The following is a 24,747-nucleotide window of genomic DNA, read 5'->3' as shown; positions in this document are numbered from 1 at the left end:
CACTTACTCCACAATCAGATGCTCAAAGAAAATATGTTCATATGTTCACTGCTTCCTTCAATTGATCTGATATTCCTTGTGAAATCCATGACTAAGAGGAGTTGGTCTCTGCTTTCAAGTGATAGTGTCTGGTATCTATAAATATCTACCTACAAGAGTATTAATAGAATGCAGGTTTTGATTAAATGATTTAAGTGAGTGGTACAGATAGTAATTGCAAATGTGGACAAGAAATATTTACAGAATAACCTCTTATTTCACCTTCGTTTTTATCCTGATATTTAGAGCCCTCCAGCCATCCCCACTAGGCATTTATCAAAGGTTGCGCTTAATATCTGCCCCCCTCTAAATCCACCCTGCTCTTCTCTGGGGTTCCATATTAAATGAGTAACATCAGTACCCACCCAGGTACCATGGATGTCGTCTGTGATTCCATCCTTCCACCACCCACCTCTAATCTCTCTTGACTCTCTGTGTCTCTCCACTCCTCTGCCATTGCTGTCACTTAGATCACAGTTCTGAGATGTTGCCTGGCTGCCCGCCACAGCGTCCCTCCACGCTCTCCCTCCCCAAGCCCCTCTCCAAATCACGTCCACAGTGAGAGTTCTAAGGAGCAACTTGGCATCAGCCACGCACAAGGTAGAGACAGTATGTTATGAAGCATGATAAATAGTGGACTATATGTGGGTCCTGGCACCAGAAAGTCTTTGAATTCCAACTATGTAACCTTGGGCAGATTACCTCTCTGAGCCTGGCCCACACTCTCACCATAGCCCTCAGCACCATACCACTCCACAGGTGAGAAGAAACAGTGAGCCCAAGGGAAAGGGTGAGTGACTCCCTAAGTCTGGAGCAGGACTGGCCGAGGCTGTACAACCAGTATCTGCTCAGGAAGTGATGGAGAAATAAGCTAGAAGGAACCTGGTTCCCTGAAGACTTTATGGAATGGAGCTCTGGAAATTGCCTACCTTCAAAATTTACATGTGAGGACAATAAGCTTCTATCTTAAGTCATTGCTACTAGGGGAGAGGGAGGGCCTTTGGTACTCCCAGCTGAACCCAATTCTAAGTGATATATCATTGATCCATATCAGGTCTCCTCCTCCCAGGCTAGGAGATGAAGTTGGATACAGGAGAATAAGTTTTGGACTCCTATCTCTCTCTCTCACACACACAGACACGTTTTATCATAACTTTTATAGCACAAGACACTGTTCGAAGAGTTTTGCAAATGTTATGTTATTCATATTCCCATTCTATAGATGAAGAGACAGGCACAGAGATATTAAGTAGCATTCCAAATTCATATAGCTAGTAAGTAGTACAGCCCATGGGGCTAATACTGAGTACCAATTTGTTTTATGGTTTTTTTCTGGTTTTTATTCTTTTTGTACTTCTCTCTATAAAACCCCAAAAAGTCACGTTGCGGGAGAAATCAACGTCTGTGTAATTGTGAAGAACTATCACTTAGGAAAGCATTCCAAAATTTCCTGCAGGTCTATACCAGAGATATGATGTTTTTGTCTCCCCTCCCCCACCATTGTACTGAACACCTGTGGTACTTCTGTCCACACCACGTCTATGGTGCTTCTCAAATACGACTACTCCTTACATGGTAGTTATTTGTGTTCAGATCATGTCCTTTACTAAACAGCTAGCTTCTGAAGAATCTCTTTTGTAACCAAAACAGGACTTGAAATTAATCTATTAGCTATACCATTCAGGATACTGAGAATACATTGCAACTTGATGGGAAAAATTAGCCACCAAAAAAATGGTTTTATCTTTAAAGTGCACTTTGGAACAGTGGAGTATGATAGTAACCTCAATGGGAAAAAAATACAGAATAATTTGGGTGAGGGATGAAGACAAGTGGTGACTTCACAACTTTATTGGGTAAATTTACAGATTAGAAGAGGCCCAGGCACCCTTAGTCATCTGGCTGGCTCGGAGAAACTGTTCAACTGAATCACCATAGAGTTTTCAAGGCAAGACAGAAATGATCCTTACCAGGTTTTCCTGCATTCCCCACACTGAGTGATCTATTTAGGGACTCTGGATACAAAATTAACATCAGTCTGCTTTGCCTTTGTGCCTGAATACTCTAAGACCCAAGCTCAGACTGCACCTTCCCCTCATTTTATACTATGATGTTCTCTCTTCGCTGTGGTTTTGCTCCTGTGCCATTCAGGACAAATCCCAAGTGGATATGGAACTTGTAGCTCACATGCAGTTTCTAATGTGAAGTGAGAATTCGGAAGGAGACAGTGCCAAATCCAACTGTCTGATAAAAGTTTCTCTCCAGGATATATTTACCAAAGTATTTAGCTCTCTGATTATGCTTGTATATAACTGGAATTTGTCTTCCAAGGTAGGGCCTGTGTCTGTGTCAATGCAGGGTCAAGGTGTGTTTTATTTATCACGTGATACTCAGCTCCCGTCTGACACACGGACTCTCAATAAAATTTGCTGTTAGAAGTAAAATATGGGTTCTGACGGAAGATACAATTGATCTTCACTGTGGTAGATGAACTCCTGGTGTAAGAATTAAGCTCTTCATTTCTTCTTTCATTGATTCAACCAAACTCCTTCAGGCTCTGCCCGAAGGCATTACACTACCAATTAATATTTTTTTTTGGCTTTTTTTTTTTTTTTTGATGGGTTTTCTCATGCTCCAGAAATGTTGAGCTCTGATTGAAGGCGCTGCCACACTCCTCACACTGATAGGGCCTCTCGCCCACGTGGACCCCCTAGTGCTGGATGTGGGTGGGGCGCCGGTTGAAAGTTTTGCGACACTTAAAAGGCCTCTCGTCCGTGAGGACCCACGAGGTCAGAGCTCCTGATGAAGGGCCAGCGCAGACTTCACGCGCACGATCTGCTCCCGGGGCCGTCGCACAGCTGAAGCGCAAGGTCGGCCCTGAGGAAGACAGAGGCGCCCGGGCCTTGACGGGTCACAGACGGCAGCACGGCTGCGCATGCGTATGGCCGCTCCCCATGTGCCTGCGCCTGGCTGTGCGAAGGCTGGGCAGCCGCGGAAAACGCTGTGCGAGCTCCCACCGCGCGCTTCCGGGGGCTCAGTCAGGTACGAGCGCTGCGGCATCGCCTTCCTCCAATCGGCACACGCATACGGCTTTTCCCAGGGGTGGATCCGCCGTGGATTCGTGGATTCAGAGCCCCGAGGAGTGGATGAAGCCCCTCCTACACTCACCTTAACGTGAACCTTTTTCCCACGTGGCTCTGCTCCACTGCTTTGCTAAACGACCCGCGCATTCACTGCTACTGTCACATTTGGGACCCTGCGAAACTTTAATTCGAGGTCTGCGTAGAATGTTTTAGGTTTTACTTCAAGTATTCCCTCCTCTAAAGCCAACTTCTTTTGCTTGCATTTAGTCTCCATATTTTCAATCTTGGATTCTTTATCTGAAATGCAAAAGAAATGTGTCAATCCTGCACGCCACTCAAACAGGCAAAAACTCTGAAAAGTGACTTCTGATGATGAAAACATGAGAAAAGAGAACAAGAGGCCAAATAGAAGAATAAATTCTTTGTCTCCTGAAGGAATGGGTAGATGTTAGTTCTGCCCACATATCTTCATTTATTCGTTCAACTAATAAATATTTTGTAGCCATAGAGTGGAGTGAGAAGATGGATAAGGCAGAGTTTTGATGGAAGCAGAAACTAATAAAAATGGGCACAAAGATTGCCTATATGTCTCTAGCTGGCAGTGCTTTCTATCCTGCATCTCAGAAGAAATTCTATTCCTCACATGTCTTTGGAACTGCACGTGGTTTTGGAGGTTCACACTTGCCCTGGGTCTTTGTGAGCTGTAGCTGGATGACTGAGGATGCCCACAATGTTCTCAGAGGAGATTCTTCCTTCAAGATGGTGTCCCTTTTATGGGGTTGGGCTGGAATCTGAATCAGTGGGTTTCTTTAGAAATTATTATGGGAATTAGGGTTAAATCCTTTGAGAAGAGACTTAGGAGACACAGGGCTGAGAAGAAGGCATAAGTGCTTCTCAAACATTCGAGAGCTACAGGGGGGATGTTAGAAAATGGTAAAGAAAAACTCCAATGATTGATTATTTCAGCTTAGCCCAGTGGGGAAGAAATTTCTCAAAGGGCTTCCCCACCCACCACTAACCTGTTACTGCCCTTCATTCTGACTTTCTACCTCCCAGCCTTCCACTTGCCCACATGCTCTTGATCCGTTAGTCTTTCTTTCCCAAAAGGTCACAGCCTCTTCTTCACTGTGTGGGTGATGTTCTCTCACCAGGGCCTGGAGCTCCTCTAGCAGGATGGTTGGGAAGTGCTCCAGTATCTGCTCCTTGCTGTGTAGTGTTCTGGCTGTAGCTTCCAATGGCAGATTTCCCAAGATGGATCAAAGTCACTCAGGCCCAAGGGAATCCTAGTAGCAGAGGTGTTGTGCTGTCTGCAAATTTCCTGGTGTGAAGGACTCTTTCCAGGCAGGCTGGATTCCTGATTCCATGTAAAGCTGTTTTCCCCACCTTGACTTGTGTAGCCCTTTTCTATTCAAGAGGGAACTGGCATGGCCACAACTGGGAACTTCTCTTGGTTCTCCAGATGGTCTGAGCTTCAATAATTTAGTAGCACGTGCACTCTGCCTGGAGTCTGGGATTCAAGAAGACTCCCATTCACCATCTTGTCTTCAGAGATAGTCCTATCTTTTAAAAAATGAAATAAATACATACATCCATATATAATAAATAAATATATATATATATATATATATGCACACACACACACATGACAAAGGATTTAAAAAGGGATTAATATCCAGAATATAAAGAACTCCTGCCCACCAATAAGGAAAGGTTAAAAAGTCCAAAAGAAAAGAAAAGAAAAAGTCCAAAAGAAAAAGGATATGAATAAGGAATTCACAAAGGAGGAAAAGCAAATGGCCAATAAAATTAAGAGATGCATAATTTTAATTTCATTAGTATTAGGGGTTAAAAATAAAAAAAAAGACCCCATTACATACCTAACAGATTAGCAACTATTTAAAAGTTTGATAATATAAACATTGGCAAGGATGTGGGATATGGGAATGTAAATTGGCACAGCCAATTTGGAGGCTCTTTAGCATCTGTTAAAATTTTCAATGCACATATGACATGTTAATTCTATCATCCCTACTGTCACTGAGAACTGGGATTCTTGACACAGGAGAAAACTGTGGTTGGCAGCCTCTAAGATGTCCTCCAATGATCCCACTTCCCGGTATTCAAGGCCATGTATAATCCCCTCCCTTTAATTAACTTGCTTCTAAGCAACAGAATACAGCAATGTCAAGGGGATGTCACTACTGTGAACAGGTTACAAAAAACTGTGACTTCTGCTTGCTAGCAGATGCTCTCCCTTGGGAATTTTGGTGAAGCAAGCTGTCATGTTCAAGAGGCCTACATGACAAGGAACTGAGGGCGCCCTCTTGCTAACAGCCAGCAAATAATTGAGGCCCTCAGTCCAAGAACCCTCAAGGAATTGAATTCTGTCAACAACCATGTGAACTTGGATCCTTCACTAGTCAAGCCTTCAGATGAAACACCTGCCTTATCAACACTCGATTTCAGTCTTGAGAGACTCTGAAGCAGAGGACCCAGCTGATCCACGCCTGGATTCCTGACACATGGACACTATGAGGTAATGTGTGTTGTTTTAAACTACTAAGTTTTTAGGCAATTTGCTACACAGTGATAACTAATACAAGAGTAGAAAAAAATGTAAGAGAGAAGTAAATACAGTCATGCACTGCACAACGATGTTTCAGTCACTGACAGACTGCAGATATGGTGGTCTCATAAGATTAGTACCATATAGCCTAGGTGTTTATTAGGCTATATCATCTAGGTTTGTGTAAGTACACTCTGTGATGTTCACACAGTCATGAAATCACCTAACACATTTCTCAGAACGTACCCCTGCTGTTAAGTGACACATGACTGTAGCCTATCGTCCTGAATTTGAATTGGAAGTATATGCCCTAGGTTTTTCTACTGAAAAGGCTTAGCAACAATGACCAGCTAAAAAATGAGCCTCCCCCAATACCTCATTTGTGGTTATGTGCATTTCTCCAAAAAGAAATCAAGGCTCCTGGGAGATATGGCTGAATCCAGATCTGAGACAGGAAATATATGACATGAGCCCGAAACATCTTGTCAAACCATAAAGCAAGGAAGCCCCTGACTATGAAGGTCTCATGTCAGAAGGACTTGGGAGCTAACTTGAAGAGCTTCCCACTTGAAGATGGAAAATCCGAACATCAGTAAAGATAATGACAGCAGTGGATTCAAACACTTCAAGTGTGTTTACATCCATGAGTTCATAATTATTAGTATTTTTAAAAACTGAATTAGTTACCTTTAGAGAATGCTAGAGAACCAACTAAGTATTTTGAAAACTGGTAAATAAAAGGAAACAATCAAGCATTTACCCCGCCTTTTCCATGTGAACTATACCACTCAGTAACAAAATAGGTGATAAGAAGTTTCTTTTAATAAATGTATTCTTCTAGTGAATAAAGAAGGAATGATGCAATTAGAATATCACAATTTTGCCATCCATTATGAATTAATGGATAAAGACACTATTCATCCATGGCTGCTAACATCACAAAAAGAAACCAGACATTCCTTCCTGATTGAAGAAAATGACACCATGATGAAGTGGTCTTGCCCAAAAGGCTGAACTTGTATATGGTCAAGCCTCTAGATTGAATTACCAATTCCCAGGAAATACAGAGACAGAGAAAGATTTTAAACCACACTACAGGGAGGCATTCATCAAAACGCAGACTGAGCAACTACAGGATAAACAATCCCCGCCCCCCGCCAGCCATAACAAATACAATGCAATGGGGAGAAAGAGAAATGAAAGCGATATCTAATTAAGAGATTAAGAGACAAGACCTATCAGTCAAGCACAGTTGTAGGCAGCATGGGGATCCTGATTCAAACAAACGTAAAAAAATGAAGACTGGAGGGGCATTAGCTGGCGTGCCCTTTTAAAAACCATGTGTCCTTGAGGCTCCTGTCTGGGCTGTGCGCCAGCACTCACGATAATAACAGACCTGGGCTTGGCCAACCCCACTGCTTTCTCATGGGAGAGTTAGCACCAAGACCCTGGCGGTCTGAAGGAATATAGAGGCCCTCCAGAGGGGCTCTGGTCCTTGGAGTGCAGGTCATATACGGACCATCCCCCTTGGCAAGCATGCAGCCTTTGTTCCTCTGCCTACTTAAGCAAGCTTCTCTAGGGGGCGATAGCGGGTACATGTTGCTGTCCAGCCAGCCGCCACTGGACCTTCCCTGTAACTCCCAATAAACCCATATGTGTTGTTCCCTGTCTCCAGGTCTTTTCTTTGGTCTCTTGGCAACCTATCCCACACTGCTCACCCAGATGGGGGTGTGGCGGAACAATGACATAAGAATTGGTTTGTAAACACTTCCTGGATATGCAATGATACAAAGAATAACTACTGAATTTTTAGGCGATAAAGGTATTATCGCTATGTTTTTAAGAGTTTTTGTTAGAGATACATACTGGAATATTGACAGGTAAAATAATACATCTGGGATTTGCTTCAAAATAACTAGGGAAGGGAGGAAGTGGATGTGGATATACATGAAACAAGACTGGTCATGAGTTGCTAACTGTTGAAAGTGGATGTACCGCATGGAAGGATTCATTATACTATTCTTTCAACTTTTATCAATGTTTTAAATTCTCTGTAGTAAAGAACTTTTTACAAATGTACATATGCTATGTTCCTGCACTTATTGTGCTCAAGGAGGCAAGTTCAAGACCTGTCACTGCAGTGTTGTTTCTAAAATGTAGTGAAAAACAGACACAACCTCAATGTCTTTCAATAGAACTGTTAAACCGTGCTCTCAGTTCTGACTAGGGTGGCAGTTAAAAGGCATCCAGCCCAGCCTGACAGCATTGATTTAATACTCCGCAGCTTCTTATCTGAAATGGGGTCAAGAGCACAGAGGGTGCCTTTAGTGCTACAAGCTGTGTGGACCTTGGGCGAGTGAACAGTGCCAGGCACCTGGTGAGGGCTATACAAGCATCTATTAGTAGTGGTCGTAGTATGGTATTTATTCCTGAAATGCAAGCATTTATCCCGTCTTGGTTCACAGCGCAGCCCCCCGCTGCCCTCATCCCAGGACTCACCCAGGGCGGGACTGAGCTCTGTCTCAGACTTTTATCACTTGGTGGCGCCTGGGACCTGGGCAAACCTGGCGTCATGGCCCCACTCCCCCGCCCGCTGCACGCAGATACTTCCGCTTCCTCTGTAGGCTGCTCTGAAGTTGTTTCACTTCGTTGGCCTCCTCCCTTTGGGTCCATCCAGAGCAAAGAGGCAAATTGGAGACTCTCTTCCTTCCCCCTCCCAAAAAATCCTGGGACCTCCCGTTCGATACAGGCCTGGCTTTTCCCTTCCAATTCCTAGCCCCACCCTACCCCCACTTGTTACAAATGGATTTCACTTAAGGGAGAGCACCAAGAGAGCTAGAGAAGAAGAGCTCTAGTTATCAAAATATTGCTTTGGAGATCTCTACTTATCCACCTGGACTTTTTCTCTTTCCACAAGAGCACAGAGAGGTGAAGTAACTTGTCTCAGTCACACAGCTAGATAGTAACAAACAGCAGCGGTGCTCTGCTACCAAGTAGCAAACTTGACTGTCTCCAGTTCCCCCACGCCTCCACTTTGCCAGCCCTTCCTTCCCATCAGGCGCTGGCTGCCTGCAGTCCCTGTACCTCGCCACCCTCACTCCCCAGGCTCTCACCCAACCATTAACATCACCTGACTCTGCAGGAATCTATCCATTTCTTCTTGCGTTCTAACAGGTTATCTGCTGGACACCCTCCCCAGTGCTTTCGGGACACAGCTAGTCACTCAAAATAATTACTCTGACATCTATTTGTGTGGCATCACCTATGATTTCTAGGTGAGGAAGAAAAGAAGAATTTTCCAGGTGGGAAAACAAAGTTTCCAGGCACTTAGTAGGAAAGAGCACTAGAAGGGGACTCAGTTGGTCTGGATCACAGACCTTTGCTCCCTCACAGGCACTCGAGGTTGAGCAGTCACTTCATTCTTCATTCCACCGCACTCAGTTTACTCAGCTATACATGTGAATGGCAAATACACATACCTTTCTCTTCTGGGGTGATTGTGAGGATAATTTGACAAACCCAACGGGACAGCTATTTTTATTCCATATCTTAGGGCCTTTGCATCGGCTTATCCCTCTTCCTGAACGTCCTCCCAGACAGCACTCTGCTGACTCCCCACCCTCCTCCAAATCTTAGTTCAAACGCCTCCTTCTTAATGAAGCCTCCCGAGCACTCGATGAAACCTCACTCCTTTATCCTGCTCCACCTTCTTCTGTTTCCAAAGCACTTTATCACTTTTTAACATACTACACAATTTACTTATGCTCATTGTTTATTGTTTTTCTCTTCTGCTACAATGTAAACTCTGCAAGGGCAGGGACCTGTGTCTGCTTGTTCTGTTCTGATGTGTCCCACGCCTGCTGGCCAAAGCGGGGCTCAGTGGATGCTTGCTGATTAACTGAGTGCCCCTACCCACTGCCTGAACCTCCCTCTCCTCCAGGTCTCTTGCTGCTCCTCTGATCACAGGCACTGAAAATGCTTCCTGTCACTGTCAGTGAGGCTGAATGCAGGGAAGCTGTGGCATCAGCTATTATAACACTTTGGACCAGATCGGTGGAACAGAATCTGAAAAAACGAAACATTCCCGACTTCTCCCTTCAATTTTCTCCTCACTGAAGCCTTGCCCTGTCCGGCCCTCTCTTCTTCCTCTCTCTCTCACCCCCCTCCCCAACAGGTGATCTGCTGTTCTTTGTTCTTCTCCTTTACCCCTTTGGCCTCTGTTTTGTGGCTGATTTCTCTGTGAGCTTTTCTTTGCCTTTCTGAGCAGTGAGAGAGGAAGTGGCTGTCTGAGCACTGGGGTTGGAGTCCCAGAGGCACCAAGCCCAAGTCGAGTGTTGAAGGTAGATGTGGTATGTAGAAGCACCCTAGGTAAGGACACCTCAGCCGAGACCTCGTCCTTGTGTCCCGAAATGCTCAGAGAGACCAAGAAAGGTAAGGACTGGCAGGTCCACAGTGCGCTCGTATACATGCAACAGCTCCTGGCCCGTGTACCCTGGGAGCTCCTGTGCAGAGGAGGCAGGAGGAAGAGCAGAAGCTCTGCAGCAGCAGCTTTTTTCCTGAAGCAAACTTTTGTAGGTACTGTTTAGGCTGCCTAGGTAAAGACTGCTGAATTTGCCTGTGCCAGAGCAGAGGACACTACCTTGTCTCCCAAACCCACCTCACCCCACCTGCCCACTGCACTTCAGGGTATCTCACTCCTCCTAAGGTGGGGCAGGCAGTGGGTCCAGATGGGGAGCACAGGTTTAGGGACTTCACACTGATGCAGAGGTTGCAGGAGGAAGGCGGATGGGAAGGAAACTGATTTGCCTGGCACCTCTAGCAATTCTGAAGGACCGTATCAACATGCAGGGCTGTCTGAGGCCTGATACTCAGAGTGGCTCCATGAACCAGTAGCATCAGCATCACCAGGAACTTACTAAACTTGCAGATTCCTGGGCTCCATTCTGACCTTCATGCTAGAATCTGTACTTTAAGAAGATCCCAGGTGATTTGTAGATACTCTAAAATCTGATAAGCATTAGTCTAGATAATCTGAATTTAGCTAATTGCTCTATTCACAAATGAAATAGTCAACGAATTTTAGAGGTTTTTTTTTTTTTGTTATGGTCTCTAAGCTATAAGGAAAACCAAATATATATACACATATATATACATACACACATATACTTTTAACATTTTTTATAAACTTTGAAGACAAAGGTTTAGCACAGTATACTTTTAAGCTGAACTTTTATTTCCTCCCTTTTGAAATTCTTATTCAGATTTTGACTGTGGAGAAAAGTATGAGACTATCAGTAGAGGCATTTAATAGCCTACTTAGTTCTAACATACTTATAATTCCACCTATATTCAGTAGATGGTATTATTTCTTATGTAAATCATAGTGCACGTTTATTGAGAGCTATGTTTTAAGTGCTTTAAAAGTTTGTATTAATATAATCTCATGTATCCTATGAGAAGGATACTGTTATCGTCCCCTGTTTTACAGATGAGGACACCATAGCTTAAGGGCATTCAAATAAATTGCCCAAAGTCGCACAGTATAGAGAGGCAGCATTTGAACCTGGACAGTCTTGTGTCAGAGCTTGTGTTCAACTCTGACAGCATGTGCCCTGAGCATGCTGGTCTCCCCAATTAAGCAGCTGCCTGAGGTCAGAGGCTGCTTTTCTCTACAGGGCCTCAATAACACTGCTTGCAGTGGCATTCAATGTTGCTGATAACCTCCAAAGGGCAGTGGCAGGGGAATAATGCTGACAGAAAAGACTATGAATAAAAAGGTACATCGTGAGGATATTAAAATATCCTCATTCATTATTTATAAAAAAAATGGGAACCTTAAATATGGTAATAACCTGCACTTAGATATCAAATGGGACATAGATTTCAAAATCATCAAGGTTACGGGTTTCACTCCATGGATAATGCTGCTTGGTTAATGAGTATACCACCCCTCCTGATGAAAGCACCAAAGAGACCATACATCACATTCCTAGGGGAGACCACGGCAATGTTTCCTGTGGAAATGATTCCTACTCCCCAAAACCTTAAATGTGTTTAAAATGTAACTTTTACAGGGGGAAAAAAAAGACTCGCCTCTGAATATCACTTGAACTTACCCAATCTTTAAAAAGTATACACAGATACTAGTCTTTTACAGTTGTTCAATATTCAGTATTACTCAATAACAGCCCCTCCGTACCAATTTTTTTCCAGGTAAGATTTGGTCCCTTTAAGGGAAATCATTAGAAATGAACCACAGGATAGGCAAGAAGGAGGCTGCCCAGCAAGTGCGCACACCCACAGTCATCCACCCAGGAGACACCAGCACCTGGTCTGCAGACAAGCTACTCATTCCAAAGCAAGATATATTTGATAACAAATAAGCCACTTGAAAATATTACTTTCCAAGATGGCCCCATTTAAGGGCCTGGGAGTCCATGGAATTAGTCTAGTTTGGCAACAGTATGGATTCTGAAATGCCTAATGAGGTTGCAATGGTGACTGAAGGCTTTCCCACACTCATCACATTCATATGGTCTCTCTCCAGTGTGGCTTCTCTGATGTTTTATAAGGAGCGTTCGCCTACTGAAGCTTTTAGTGCACTGACTACACTGATAAGGTTTCTCACCAGTGTGGATTCGGAGATGCTGGAAAAGCCCCGCATTCTGACTGAAGGCTTTCCCACACTCGTTACACCGATAGCGCTTCTCTCCAGTGTGAATCCTCTGATGCTGAACAAGGTATGAGCTCAGGCGGAAGGCTTTCCCACACTCTTCGCATTCATATGGTTTTTCCCCTGTGTGGATTCTTCTGTGTCTAATGAGGCCATTGCTGGCACTGAAGGCTTTCCCACACTCCTTACATTGATAGGGTTTCTCTCCTGTGTGACTCCGCTGATGTTCAATCAGGCCTGACCTCTGGCTGAAGGTCTTCCCACATTCTTCACATTCGTATGGCTTCTCCCCAGTGTGGATTCTCTGGTGCTGAATGAGGACTGAACTCTGAGTAAAGCTTTTCCCACATTCATTGCACCTGTGACGTCTCTCTCCAGTGGGGTGTCCCCTCTGCTTTTCTACCCTGCTGTCACGTTTACAAGTTTCTTTATACTTAGAATCCAGAGGAACATCTCTCTGGAGTCTGCTATTCCCAAAATGTTCCATTTCTTTTAAGACTTCCTGCTTTGAGGCCAATGCCTGGTTTTCAGGTACAGCTTCACCATCTGGAATAATAAATGGGCCAGACATCATCATCTCTTTTCTTTACGACAGAGTACAACCATGGGCTGGGGAACATGAAGATCCATAGCAAACACACATGTTCTAGGAATGCAAAATTGGCAGTGTAAGGTAAAGAGGGGCTAAACAGGGATACTGAGGCCAGCAGACGAAGGGATCGTCAGCACTGCTGAAATGGCTGGAGGGGGTCACTCAGAGAAGGCGAGGCTCCCCAACACGATGTATGAAAGTAGGTACTATAGAGTGCTTACTACAAAGCAGGCACTGTTCTAAGTGTTTTACATTTATTAACTTATTAAATCCTCAAATGACTCCATGACTGAGGTACTATGATTATCTCCATATTATATAATCATAAACTGAAGGCACAAAGAGGTTATCTGACCTGCCCAATGTCACAGAGCTACTAAGTAGCAGTGTTTAAATTCCATCCCAGCTAATTTGGCTCCAGATCCACAGTCTTAACTATTACCCTATACAGAGCCACCAGAGATCCCCTGAATGGACCCGTCAAAGTCCTTACCTTGTTCTCCAAATTGGTGGGGACCAAAAGATTCACATTTGAGCTGTGTCACCATGGACTGAAGCCGGATGGCTGCTGATTCCTGCTTGGACTTCAGATTCACCATATCCCCTGAGAGCACTTCAGAATGTCCACGTTGGTAATCTGGGGCCTGAAGGTAGGTATATTTGGATTCACAAGAGAAGCACTACAGGAGCTCAAGCTAATACTCAATGAAAGAGACCATATGAAATATTTTGTAGAGAAATGGCAGAGGGGAAGGCCCAGAGTTTTAATTCCACACCCAAGAGCAGAAGGGGGAGAACAAGAGTGACCCAAGGGATGTGGTGGTTTAAAATATGTTCACAAGTTCTTTGAGACTCCTTCCTTTAAAAGGTGGAACCTAATTCTCCTCCCCTTGAGTGTGAGCTGTGCTTAATAGCTCATTTCTACTGAATAGAATGTGTGGCAGAAGTGATGGTATGTAACTTCTGAGCCTAAGTCATAAAGAGTATTGTGGCTTCATCCTTATTCTCTCTCTTTCTCTGTCTCCTTCTTAGGGAAGCCAGCTGACATGTTGTGAGGACACTCAATGAGCCCTAAGCAGAAACCCATACAGCTAACAACTAAGAGCTCCTGCCAACAGCCAGTGAGGAACTGAGGGCCCCTGACCAACAACCATGGGAGGGAGCCATTTTGGAAGTGGAGCCACCAGCCCCAGTCAGATCTTCAGATGACTGTAGTCCTGGCTGATGTCTTTACTGCAACCTCATGAGAGATCCTCCTAAGTAGCCCCCCAGATCATGGCTCACACAAACTGTGAGATAATGTTTGTCTTTTTAAGCCATTAAGGCTTGGGGGTAATTTGTTACACAGCAATGGAAAACTAGTACATGTGGCTACAGCCAACCAACCTGGGTTACCAACTTCACCCTTCATTTAGTATTCAGTGTCTAGGAGCCCATCTTCCTCCTCTCACCTGGTTCTCTGGTTCACTAAGCTCTCGCTCCAAATCTTCAACCACAGCCACTGCCTCCTCCCCATTCTCGGGATGGTGTTCTCGCACCCAGGACTGGAGCTCCTCAGGCAGGATGGTCAGAAACTGCTCCAGCACTAGTAGCTCCAGGATTTGCTCCTTGGTATGGGTGTCTGGCCTCAGCCACTGATGACAGAGCTGCCGGAGCCGGCTCAGTGCTTCTCGGGGACCAGGAGTCTCTTGGTAACAGAAGTGCCTAAAAAGTTGGCGGGAGGCTTCCTGGCCAGAAAAGCTATTCTCTTCAAGGTAGGTTTCTTGGTCCCACATAGGGTCTTCCTCCACCTTCACAATCTTAAGGCCATCCTGTTCTTCTGTTGAAGTCATTCTGGGATTAATTTAGAAGGCTCACTCCAGCTTGGGGCAAAGGGTAACTGATTTTAGATTCCCTGACTTAATCTTCTTTAGAAGGATACACCTGATGATAAAACAGTATGTATTAATGGAAAGAAAAAAGTAGTGGGGAAAAAAACCAAATATAGGAATGATGAATATTATGCTATCATTTATCTTAACAATAAGCATATATAGGATTTTACTTATACTATGTATAGAAACTGGAAAAATGGGTATGGCAGAATACATTAATGGCCCAAATTCTTTACCCTTCCCTGTTGCCATGTACTCTGCAATGCCCTCCCACTGTGATTCTGGGCTCAATCATGTGACTTGATTTGGCCAATGTGATACTAGCAAGGGTGATACAAGCAGAAACTTGAAAAGTACTTGTGATTGAGCTTGCTTGCCCTTGCCCTCTAAACTGCTAGCAGGAGAATATGCTGACTTTCAGATGATCAGAGACATGCAGGACAGAGGCAAATCACCCCAGTGGGGCAGATGGACCATCCTAGGTCAGCTAACAGCCAGCTGATCCCCAGACATGTGAGTGAGCCTAGCCAAGATCTGCAGAGCTGCTTGCTGGACAAACAGGTGACTGCAGATATACAAGTTAGCCCTGCCCAGATCAGCTTAACCCTATAGATTCAGTGCCAAATAAATGTTTACTGCTGCATACCACAAAAATGTTGTGGTTGTTATACCACATTATTATGGCAATGAAAAACTGATATAGAAGGGTGGCCTCTGGGGAGGGAATTAGGGAACTGCAGAAGAAGAGACAAAGGGAAATTTACTTTTCATGGAATACCTGCTGTACTTTTTCTGATTTTTGTACCATTTGAAATAATAGTGCTTATTCCAAGAAAATAAATAAACAAATGAATAAATAAATAGTAGTGATTTAAAAGCCTCATAGTTTTAGGTGAAGAACATGACATACAAAACTAGCTATAAGAGCAAATGATGAGAGCTATAATAGAGGCTTCAACTAAGTATTCTGGGAGCAAAGAGTAGGAAAAAAGTAAGTCTGACTAGGTATGGAGCAGTGGAAGAATGTGGCTTAGCAGCAAGTACATTTGAATCAGGCCTAAAATAATGAACAGGAATTTGTCAGCCAGAGAAAGGGCAGTGGGCGGGGATTCAACATCAGACGCCAAGCAAACAACACAACCAAAAATATTTAAGGTTACACTGTATAGTGTCTCTAAAGACCGGCAGGGCTGAACTGGTGGCTGAACTCTAGAGTGTCGGGTGGGGATGGAAAATGGGTGTAAACACATGAGGCTGGAAAGATGCATTGCACTGGAATAGAAAACAGCCTTGAACTCTAGGCTAAGATGTTTAGACTATATTATATGGAAAACCAAGGGGTATCAAGGTTTTTATTTCATTGTCATCATGTTAGATCTGTATTTTAAAGGAATACTGAGTAAAATTCAGGAAGGAAATGGCAGGAAGATGTTGTAGGGTGGTGGCAGATTAAGTTGAGATGCTTTATGGTGGTTACACTGATATAATGCTTACTTTAGTGATGGAATTTAAGTTTTATATATGACTTTAGCCCTATGTTAATAGGATTATTAAGGTCTGAGAGAATTCAGAAGTTTTTCGGTTATACTTTATTGATGGAAAATGTATTTATTCCATTCATTCAAATACTGTGTGCCCACCAGATGCCTGGCACAGTGTAGGCACTGAGGTCAAAGCAGTGAGAGGAAACAGACATGGTCTTTGCCTTTATGGTATTTACAGTGGGAGAGACAGACTTTAGTACAATATTTACATAAAATTATGTCACAGCATTGAGAATATGAAGAATTACAAAGATTGTGGGACTTATTCTTTGTCAATGTCCAGGGCCAAATGTATTTTTTTTACACCTTACTGCAGCATCTGGGTATCAGGTTTGTTGAGTCTTCAGTCCAGGACAACCATAAGTTTGAGAATTTCTAACTATGAAGTTGCATTAGATTCCATTATTATTAAAAATGTGGCTTCCCACATTTTTAGGTTAGGTTTACAGGCAAAAATTGTTCTACTGATATGGGTTCTGCACCTTAATGCTATTGAGAAACCATGGAGATCATTTTTTTTTAACTTGAGCACCACAGGCAATCCCTCACATACCCAAACAGGTGGGGCAGCCTCTCTATCTCTGTGTTGTTCTCCCCACAGTTGGTGGACTTAGGACTTACCTCCTGATCTTGTGCCACCGTGAACTCTGTCTTTATCCCTAATGCCTAGCATGGTGCTGGCCCACTGTCAGTGCTCCATAGATGTTTTCTGGATAAATAAACAAACTCTTCCTTTCTACCTCCCTTTTCATTTCATCAAGCCATGGCAAGGACAGGGAAGGGAAAATGCCCTCTTTCTCTTCTCCCTCATGCCACCCCTGCTCCCAGGATCTGTATGTGTTACCCGGTGTTCCCAGATAGTCCCCCATGTGTTACTGTCTCCTCTCTCAACCATGCCCCAACCTGCTACAGATCCCAGATACCTCTTCTAACAAAATGCGCAGGAGACTTACAAATCTGGACTTGCCACAAAATTGTGGATGAATCTTTCTTCAATGTTTTGTTTACCTAATTTATTCAATTATGTGCCCTGATTTATTCAATTGTTTGCAATTTGATGTCACCTTATGTCCTAGCAGGGAGCAAGTACTTGATACACATCTGATGAACTGAAGGGAATGAGTTCTCTAAAATCACCTTTAGAAACACTGCATGATAGCAAATAATGTTTAAATCATGTGGCCTCTCTAAAGTGGGACTGACCATAGCACCCCTATTATAGGGCTGTTGTGATGATTATATAAGGTAATGCATATAAAAAGATTAGCACAGTATCTGGCCCATAGCAATTGCTAAATAAATATTAATTACCAGGTATTATTAGCAAAGCAGTATTAGTAAGTTGAATACCCTCTTTTTACAGAAGAAATAGCCCTAACAAAATAAAACAATGAATTTATAGGCCAATATTCAGCAGACAGTTGAAAATCCTGGAAGAAATATTCAAGAAAGGCCAGGGCAGACAATGGCCAGTGGTGACCTTCCAGATATGTGCTAAAGCTCACCTCTAGATCCCAAAGGGGCATCCACCTGAACATCCCAACCGGCTCAAAAGCAATACATCGAAGATTGGACTCAGATTTCCAGGGCAACACGGTACAGCCAGTTCATGCTTAATTACCAATTGCCTCCAAACATTAGGCATTGTGAGATGATACATAAAAAGAGATAAAGAGAAAGACATGGCCAGCCACAAATACAAGATAAAAATCTCAGTGGACCAGAAATTGAAACACAGACTAGCTAAGGGAGTTAAGGCTGTGGGCTAATGGTCTAGAAGCAGTCAGGTTCAGGCTAGAATTCAATTCTTGGGAGATTAAAGAAACTCAAGGTGGTGTGTCTCAGACTGTAGGGAACCAGGCTCACTTTCTAATGCCAGAGGCATCAGTGGACATTCACACTCATAAAAAGGGGGCAGAAAAAAAGATTGTAGGCTGCTGACTTGGGCTATGACTTTATGAGAAGCTACTGGCCCAGGAGCCAAGGGACAAGACCAACCTCATCTGCAGAAACTTAGCCCAGAAGCTGCTGGCCCCATACTAGGTCTGCCCACCCTAATAACTCCCTAGGGTAGCAACACTCAAGCACTGGTTATAAGACCCAGAAAGGGTCTTGGATATAATGCTGAAGGAAGAAGAGAGAGAAATCTACAACAGAAAGCCTTGCATACAAAATAACTCTACAAACTAAATTCCAAAACACACAAAGAACTCTAACCCTAAGAAAACCAATCAGCAATCAGAATAGAAATTCACTTGAGATGAAATTTATTTTATAGTCCAAGGAATTTTTAAAATAAGTGATTCTGAGAAATACAGGAGATAATGAAACTAAAACAGGTGAAAACGCAACATCAAGCAGCTATAAAAAGAATTAGAAATTTTAGAATAAAAAAAAATTTTTGACATTTAAAATGCATTAGAGGATAAACAACAGACACAGCTCAAGAATAACAGTGATTTTTTTTTTCTTAATTTTATTTTTTCCTTTTTCTCCCCAAAGCCCCCCGGTACATAGTTGCATATTCTTCGTTGTGGGTCCTTCTAGTTGTGGCATGTGGGATGCTGCCTCAGCGTGGTTTGATCAGCAGTGCCATGTCCGCGCCCAGGATTTGAACCAACGAAACACTGGGCTGCCTGCAGCGGAGCGCGTGAACTTAACCACTCGGCCACGGGGCCAGCCCCAAGAATAACAGTGATTTTTAAGACAATATTGAAGATTTCACTCTGAATGCAGCAAGAAATGAAAAATATGAAAGAGCAGTTAAGATAGAGCCTATATTAAGAGAATACAACATTAACATAATACGAGATTCAGAGGATGAGAATGTAATGAATGGCTGATAAATAATAGTTGATGAGAAAAAAAGTTAAGAATATTCCAGAAATGAAGGCATGGCTTCTCAGATCCAGAGTGCACATGTAGATATAATAAGGTGAAGCTGCAGCCTGCTGAGGATAAAGGGACAATCTTAAAAGCTACCAGAGGAGAGACACATTACCTACAAAGGAAACACAGCATATTGCTCATTAACAAAAATGGGGTTCAGAATGCAATCAGAGTGGTGGAAATGACCGTCAACAGAATTGACCCCCAGCCAAATATAATTAAATAAGGAGAGCAAAATAAAGTCATTTACCACCTACTTCCTAAAAAAGTAAAGGATGTAGTCCAGGAAACAAAGGTGAACTCAGCGAGGAGGTGTGAAATAGAAGAAACAACATATGCCCAAGAACTGACAAAATATGAAAATAAATTTAAATGATTATGGCCAAAAAACCCCCTATAAATTAACATATTCACTCATGTGTAAAATGATGTATATAAAAGGTTATTTACTATATGACTGTGACAGTAAAAGGTTGGAAACAACCTAAATGTCCACTAAAATGGGACTGGTTAAATAAATTACAGTCATGTGCCACATAATGACGTTTCGATTAATGACGGACCACATACATGACGGTGATCCCATAAGATTAGTACTATATAGCATAGGTGTGTAGTAGGCTACACCATGTAGGTTTGTGTAAGTGACTCTATGATGTTCACACAATGACGAAATTGCCTGACGACACATTTCTCAGAACATACCCCCGTCGTTAAGCAACGCATGACTGCACAGTAATCCATATATTGTACTACTATGCAACTTAAAAAAATGAGGAAGCTCATTATGCACAGACATGAAAGGTGTGTCAAGATATATTTAAGTGAAAAAGGCAAAGTGAAGAACCAGAGTGAATAACATACAATTAGTTGTATAAAAAAAGGAAAAAAAGAATATATATCTTTTCTATTTGGATACCTGAGAAACACTATTAGCCTCTAGGGGTGGGAAATGAGTGGCTGGGGGCAGGGATGATATGGAATGTTTCAACGGGTAACCTTTATTACATTTTTTATGTGAGAATATTTTACTATACAAAAGGGAGGGATATGAGACTAAAAATTCTAACATATAATAACAAGATGTAGTGGATGTTCAGTAAATGTTAGTGTATTAAAGCCCTTGTTGTAAGGAGAATAGAAATACTTAACAATGAGAGACTTCGTTAAAAAAATTCTAAAGTAAATACATATCGTATAATTTAAGGGTGAATTGGCAATGATATGGACCAAATGGAACTCTCATGCATTAATACTGATAGAACTCTCTTAAAGCTTGAGAAGGAAAAAAGTTCCCTCACTCCTAGGCAAAGACTGATTGTTCTGTGCTATGGTACCAAGTAGCCCAGAACGGGCTGTTCAATCACACAACAGGTCACATCAGAGAACATGTTTTTGCAAGTCAGTCAATTAGTGACAAGCCATAGCTTTTGAAAATGAACCAATCCTAATGACTCATTTCAATAAACGCAGCTCTAAGTGCCAACTAATCAACAACAGTTTGTCCCATAAAACCACCCTTCCACAGATGGTGCCAGCCCACTTAGCCCCACAAAGATCCAGCAATCACTGAACTCCATGCTTCTCAAAACCCCTATACAAGACCAGCAATCCCTTCCATTCAGGACTGTGCCAAGGCAGCATACCTCTGTAGCTGTCTTTTCATTTCAGATATTTAGCAATGGTCTCCTCAGTCTTTGACAAGCTGAACAAACATGTACCCCATGACCCAGTAATTCCACTCCTGAATATATACCCTAAAGAAACAAGGGCTTATGTCTGCTAAAGGCCAGAAATAGAGGAATGTTCAGAGCAACTTTATTCATAATAGCTCCAGACTAGAAACAACCCAAACATCCATCAACTGCAGAATAAACTAACTAGTGGTATTGTGGTGGGCAGAAGTCTAAGACTGCCCCATGACCTCCATGCTCTAGTGCTGCTCTTATGATTGTTGGCTTACATGCCAAAAGGTGTAATGAAGATGTAATTACGGTCACTAGTTAGTTGACCTTATGATAGGGAGATATCTGAGTGGGCCTAACCCACTAACATAACCCCTTTAAAAGCAGAGAGTTTTCTCTGGTTGGCAGCGGAAGAGGAAGTGGGGGATTTGAAGCATGAGAAGGATCTGATGCACAACTGCTGGCTTGCCAATAATGGAGGGAGCCACATGTAAAGGAACGCAGGCAGCCTCTGGAAATTGAGACCAGGCCCTCGATGGCAGCCAGCAAGGAAAGGAGGACCTCAGTCCTACCAGCGACTTCAGTCCTACAATCACAAGAAAGTGAATTCTGCCAATGGTTTAAGACACTTTATTTTTTAAATATAGTGGATAAATTTGGTGCCGTTTATATTAACCATTCCAAGTTTTCCTATTTGATTTCTTCTGAAGTCATAGTTCCTGGCTGTGTTACAGATAGATGTTGTTGCCATTTATTTACTCATTTTTCTCAATAAATGTTCACTGAGCACATACAATATACCAGGCACTTTGCTAGGCACTAGAGATACAATGGTGAAAAAGACAGAACCAGTCCCTGTTTTGCTGGAGCTTACATTCTAATGGGTAAGACAAATCAAAAATAATAACAATGATAACAAAAGTAAGGAGGCAAATAAAATAATTACTAGGTGTGATAAATACTATAGGAAAATAAACTAGGCACTGAGTTATCAAATAAATGGAGGCCCTATTAAGATAGGGTGATGAGAGGTGAGATAACATTTAAGCTGAGCCCTTAAGAGCAAAAAGGAGTGAGCCACGCAAAGAGTAGAGGTGGAGGACAGGAAGAGCACTTGAGACTGTTCAAAGGCCCTGAGGCAGGGCATGGTGTGGTCAAAGAAATGAAAGGAAGCTGGAGTGGCTACAGCCAAGTGAGAGCAGAGTGGCAAAAAATTAAGTTCTAAGACAAGCCAAATCATGTAGGGCATGAGTTTGGATTTTATTCTAAGTGCAATGGAAAGCCACTAAAGGCTTTTAAGAAGGGAAGTGAGAAGACTGGATTTATGTTTGAAGCAGCTCTGTTACCGGATAGTGAACAAGCTGAGGGAATGAAGTTGGAAGCAAGAGTGGAAGCAGAAAAGGCAAGAGTTGAAAGAAGAGTGGGGGTGGAGGCTATTGCACTAGATCCGGCAAGACTTCCGCTTAGATATGTCACTGTACTCTTCAAATTAATTTAACTTTGAAAAATACATACAACTGAAAGCCTAACCTTTGTTTGGAAAACAAAGTCTTTGGACAGATGTTTATGGAGTTGTGCTAAGAGCTGGGGATACACAGGAGGTCATGGGGATAGAATCACAAAAGGATGAAATAAAAGTTATAATCTTGGAGGTGTGTGCAAGGCATACTTCTGGAGGAAGTAGGAGAGCTCAGCCTAAATTCATATTCACTTTCTCTGCACTACCTGTAACCCACAAAGGAAGTCACTTCACAAATATTTACTAAGTGCCTATTATGTGTCAGGCAGCACACACATGATAAAAGAGCGACACAATTGCAGAATTCAATCACAGGTCCTCATCTTCCTTAACTGAACTAAAAACATGGTGGAAAGAGCATAAAAGAACATTTTTTCTTATTAGCTTCAGCATGTTAGCAACAGCAAGAGAGAGAGAATGAAAATCATAAAACACCCGTGTTGTAAAGTAAATCCCAAAGGACAACCAACAACAATGACAAGAAAATAGAGGAACAACTTAAATACCATGAGGGGACAAACAAATTCAGAAATGGGAACACTCTACAGGAGGACTGGCAAGTCTCCCCTTCAACAAGGCAGTGGGATGGGGGGAAGGGAGGAGCAGAGCAGGGCAGTTTTAAATGAAAAGAGACTTAACCATATGCAACGAATGGTCTTTAATTGAATCCTAGGTGGTACAAACCAATTGCAAAAAACATTTGTAGGACAACTAAGGGAAATTTGATATGAACTAGGTGTTAGGCGATATTAGGGAATGCTCCTACATTTAGTTGGGTGTGTTAATGATATTGTGGTTATGATCTGCGTATGTAAAATGCCCTTAACTTTTAGAGATGCACATATGGAACTATTTATGGGGGACAAGTCATGATGCTTGTAATGTGTTTTCAAATATTTAAAGAAAAAAACAGATGCTACAAATACCGCTTAATGTTAGCACTTGTTGAATGAAGGTGATGGGTATACAGGGAGTGGGGCTCTGACAGAGAGAGACCCGCAGTCGCACGCCCCTCCTCCACCTCTAGTCCTCCCGGGCTGTCACAAAGCCCCACCTCCTCCACGGGTCTCTCCCATGACCTCGGCAGGGGCAGGGGCGGGACCTCCTCCTACTCCACGAGCTTCACGCCCGTGAACAGGTCTAGGCGACTGCGAGAGCGTGTCGGGGGCCACGCTAGCACAACCATCCCCTCCCGCCGACTCCAAAACAGGGACCTTAAATCTTCCGGGACTCGAGGGGTCGGGACGAGCGGCGCGAGACTCACCTTCGAGGCCTGGGAAGCGCAGGCTCTGAGGCGGAGCAGCGGTGCCCGGCAACCGACGAACCACAAAGGCCGGAAGTGCGTCAGCCGCTCTGAGTCCAGCCGCAGAAGCCGGGCAGCTCTTTTCCTTCCAGGAGCTAGCTTGTACTCTCTAGGAGCTCCGGAGGCCGCTGCGTCTTGATGACTACCTCCTGACAGAGCTCGGAGCCAGATATCCAGCCCGACGGGGTGCGAGGCGGTTCCCCAGCGAGGGATTTCTGTGCGGAGTGACTCTGGCATCTGGGAGTCAGACGGTCATAGAAACGCAAAACGTTAGGGCCAGAACGGACTTCACGGCTCCTCCAGTTCTAATACTTATCGTTCATTCCTTCCTGAGTCTGTCCCCTTCCGCTAGCCTCACTGACAGAGCGGAGATGTGGTTGTGGGAGTGAGAATACAAAGGGTTTGTTGTGGTGGGTGATGGTTTTTACTCTCAACCTGTCTTCTGGAACCTCCAGAGTCTAGAAGGAGACACGGGCATGTAAACAAGTAACTATATAAAACTGATTTGCATGTGAAATGGAATAAAATAACTGTAAGTCGAAGAGGATAGTCCCTGGAACGGTATAATGCTGTGCATTTCGAAAATAAGTGTGTGTATTAGGCCAAATTAGTGACACAGAAGAAAGAGGAAACTAATGGAGCAGAACAGGAAGCAAAACGAGCTTGCAGGTGTACAAGGGGAAAGGAGCAAGAGAAAGGAATTTCCAGGATATGGAATAAAAGATTAAAAGCAGGAATGGGGTGAGATATTTTGGTCACCCAGAGAACTAGGCAGATCACCATGGCTGGAGAATGGAATACGTGACAGGGGCACCAGCACTTGCTGTTCCTGGATCCCTAACCAAGGAGTTTGGGCAATGTGATCAAATTTACACCTAGAAATGTTATCGTGGCAGCAGTGTGGAGGATAGACTGGAAGGAGTTGAGATTACAGGCGGGGAGACCAGTTAGGAGACTACTGCAAGAGTCCAGGGAAGAGA

The 24,747-nt window shown here is 43.3% G+C and overlaps 1 protein-coding gene across 1 annotated transcript; it reads right to left on the bottom strand.

The window, feature by feature from the left end:
• Positions 1–10,801: 10,801 nt before the first annotated feature.
• Positions 10,802–23,815, bottom strand: ZSCAN31 (zinc finger and SCAN domain containing 31). The gene is made up of 4 exons (XM_046639393.1): positions 23,729–23,815; positions 14,405–14,876; positions 13,447–13,597; positions 10,802–12,907 (listed from the first exon to the last, which is right to left on the bottom strand). Exons 2-4 carry the CDS (start codon positions 14,783–14,785, stop codon positions 12,132–12,134), a joined length of 1,308 nt encoding a protein of 435 aa, XP_046495349.1. The 5' UTR covers positions 14,786–14,876; positions 23,729–23,815; the 3' UTR covers positions 10,802–12,131.
• Between the last annotated feature and the right edge of the window lie 932 nt (positions 23,816–24,747).

This window comes from Equus quagga, chromosome 15 (genome assembly GCF_021613505.1).
Source record: "Equus quagga isolate Etosha38 chromosome 15, UCLA_HA_Equagga_1.0, whole genome shotgun sequence".
Taxonomy (NCBI): Eukaryota; Metazoa; Chordata; class Mammalia; order Perissodactyla; family Equidae; genus Equus; species Equus quagga.
Note: the sequence above shows the minus strand (reverse complement) of the source record. Positions and strands in the feature narration are given on the sequence as shown.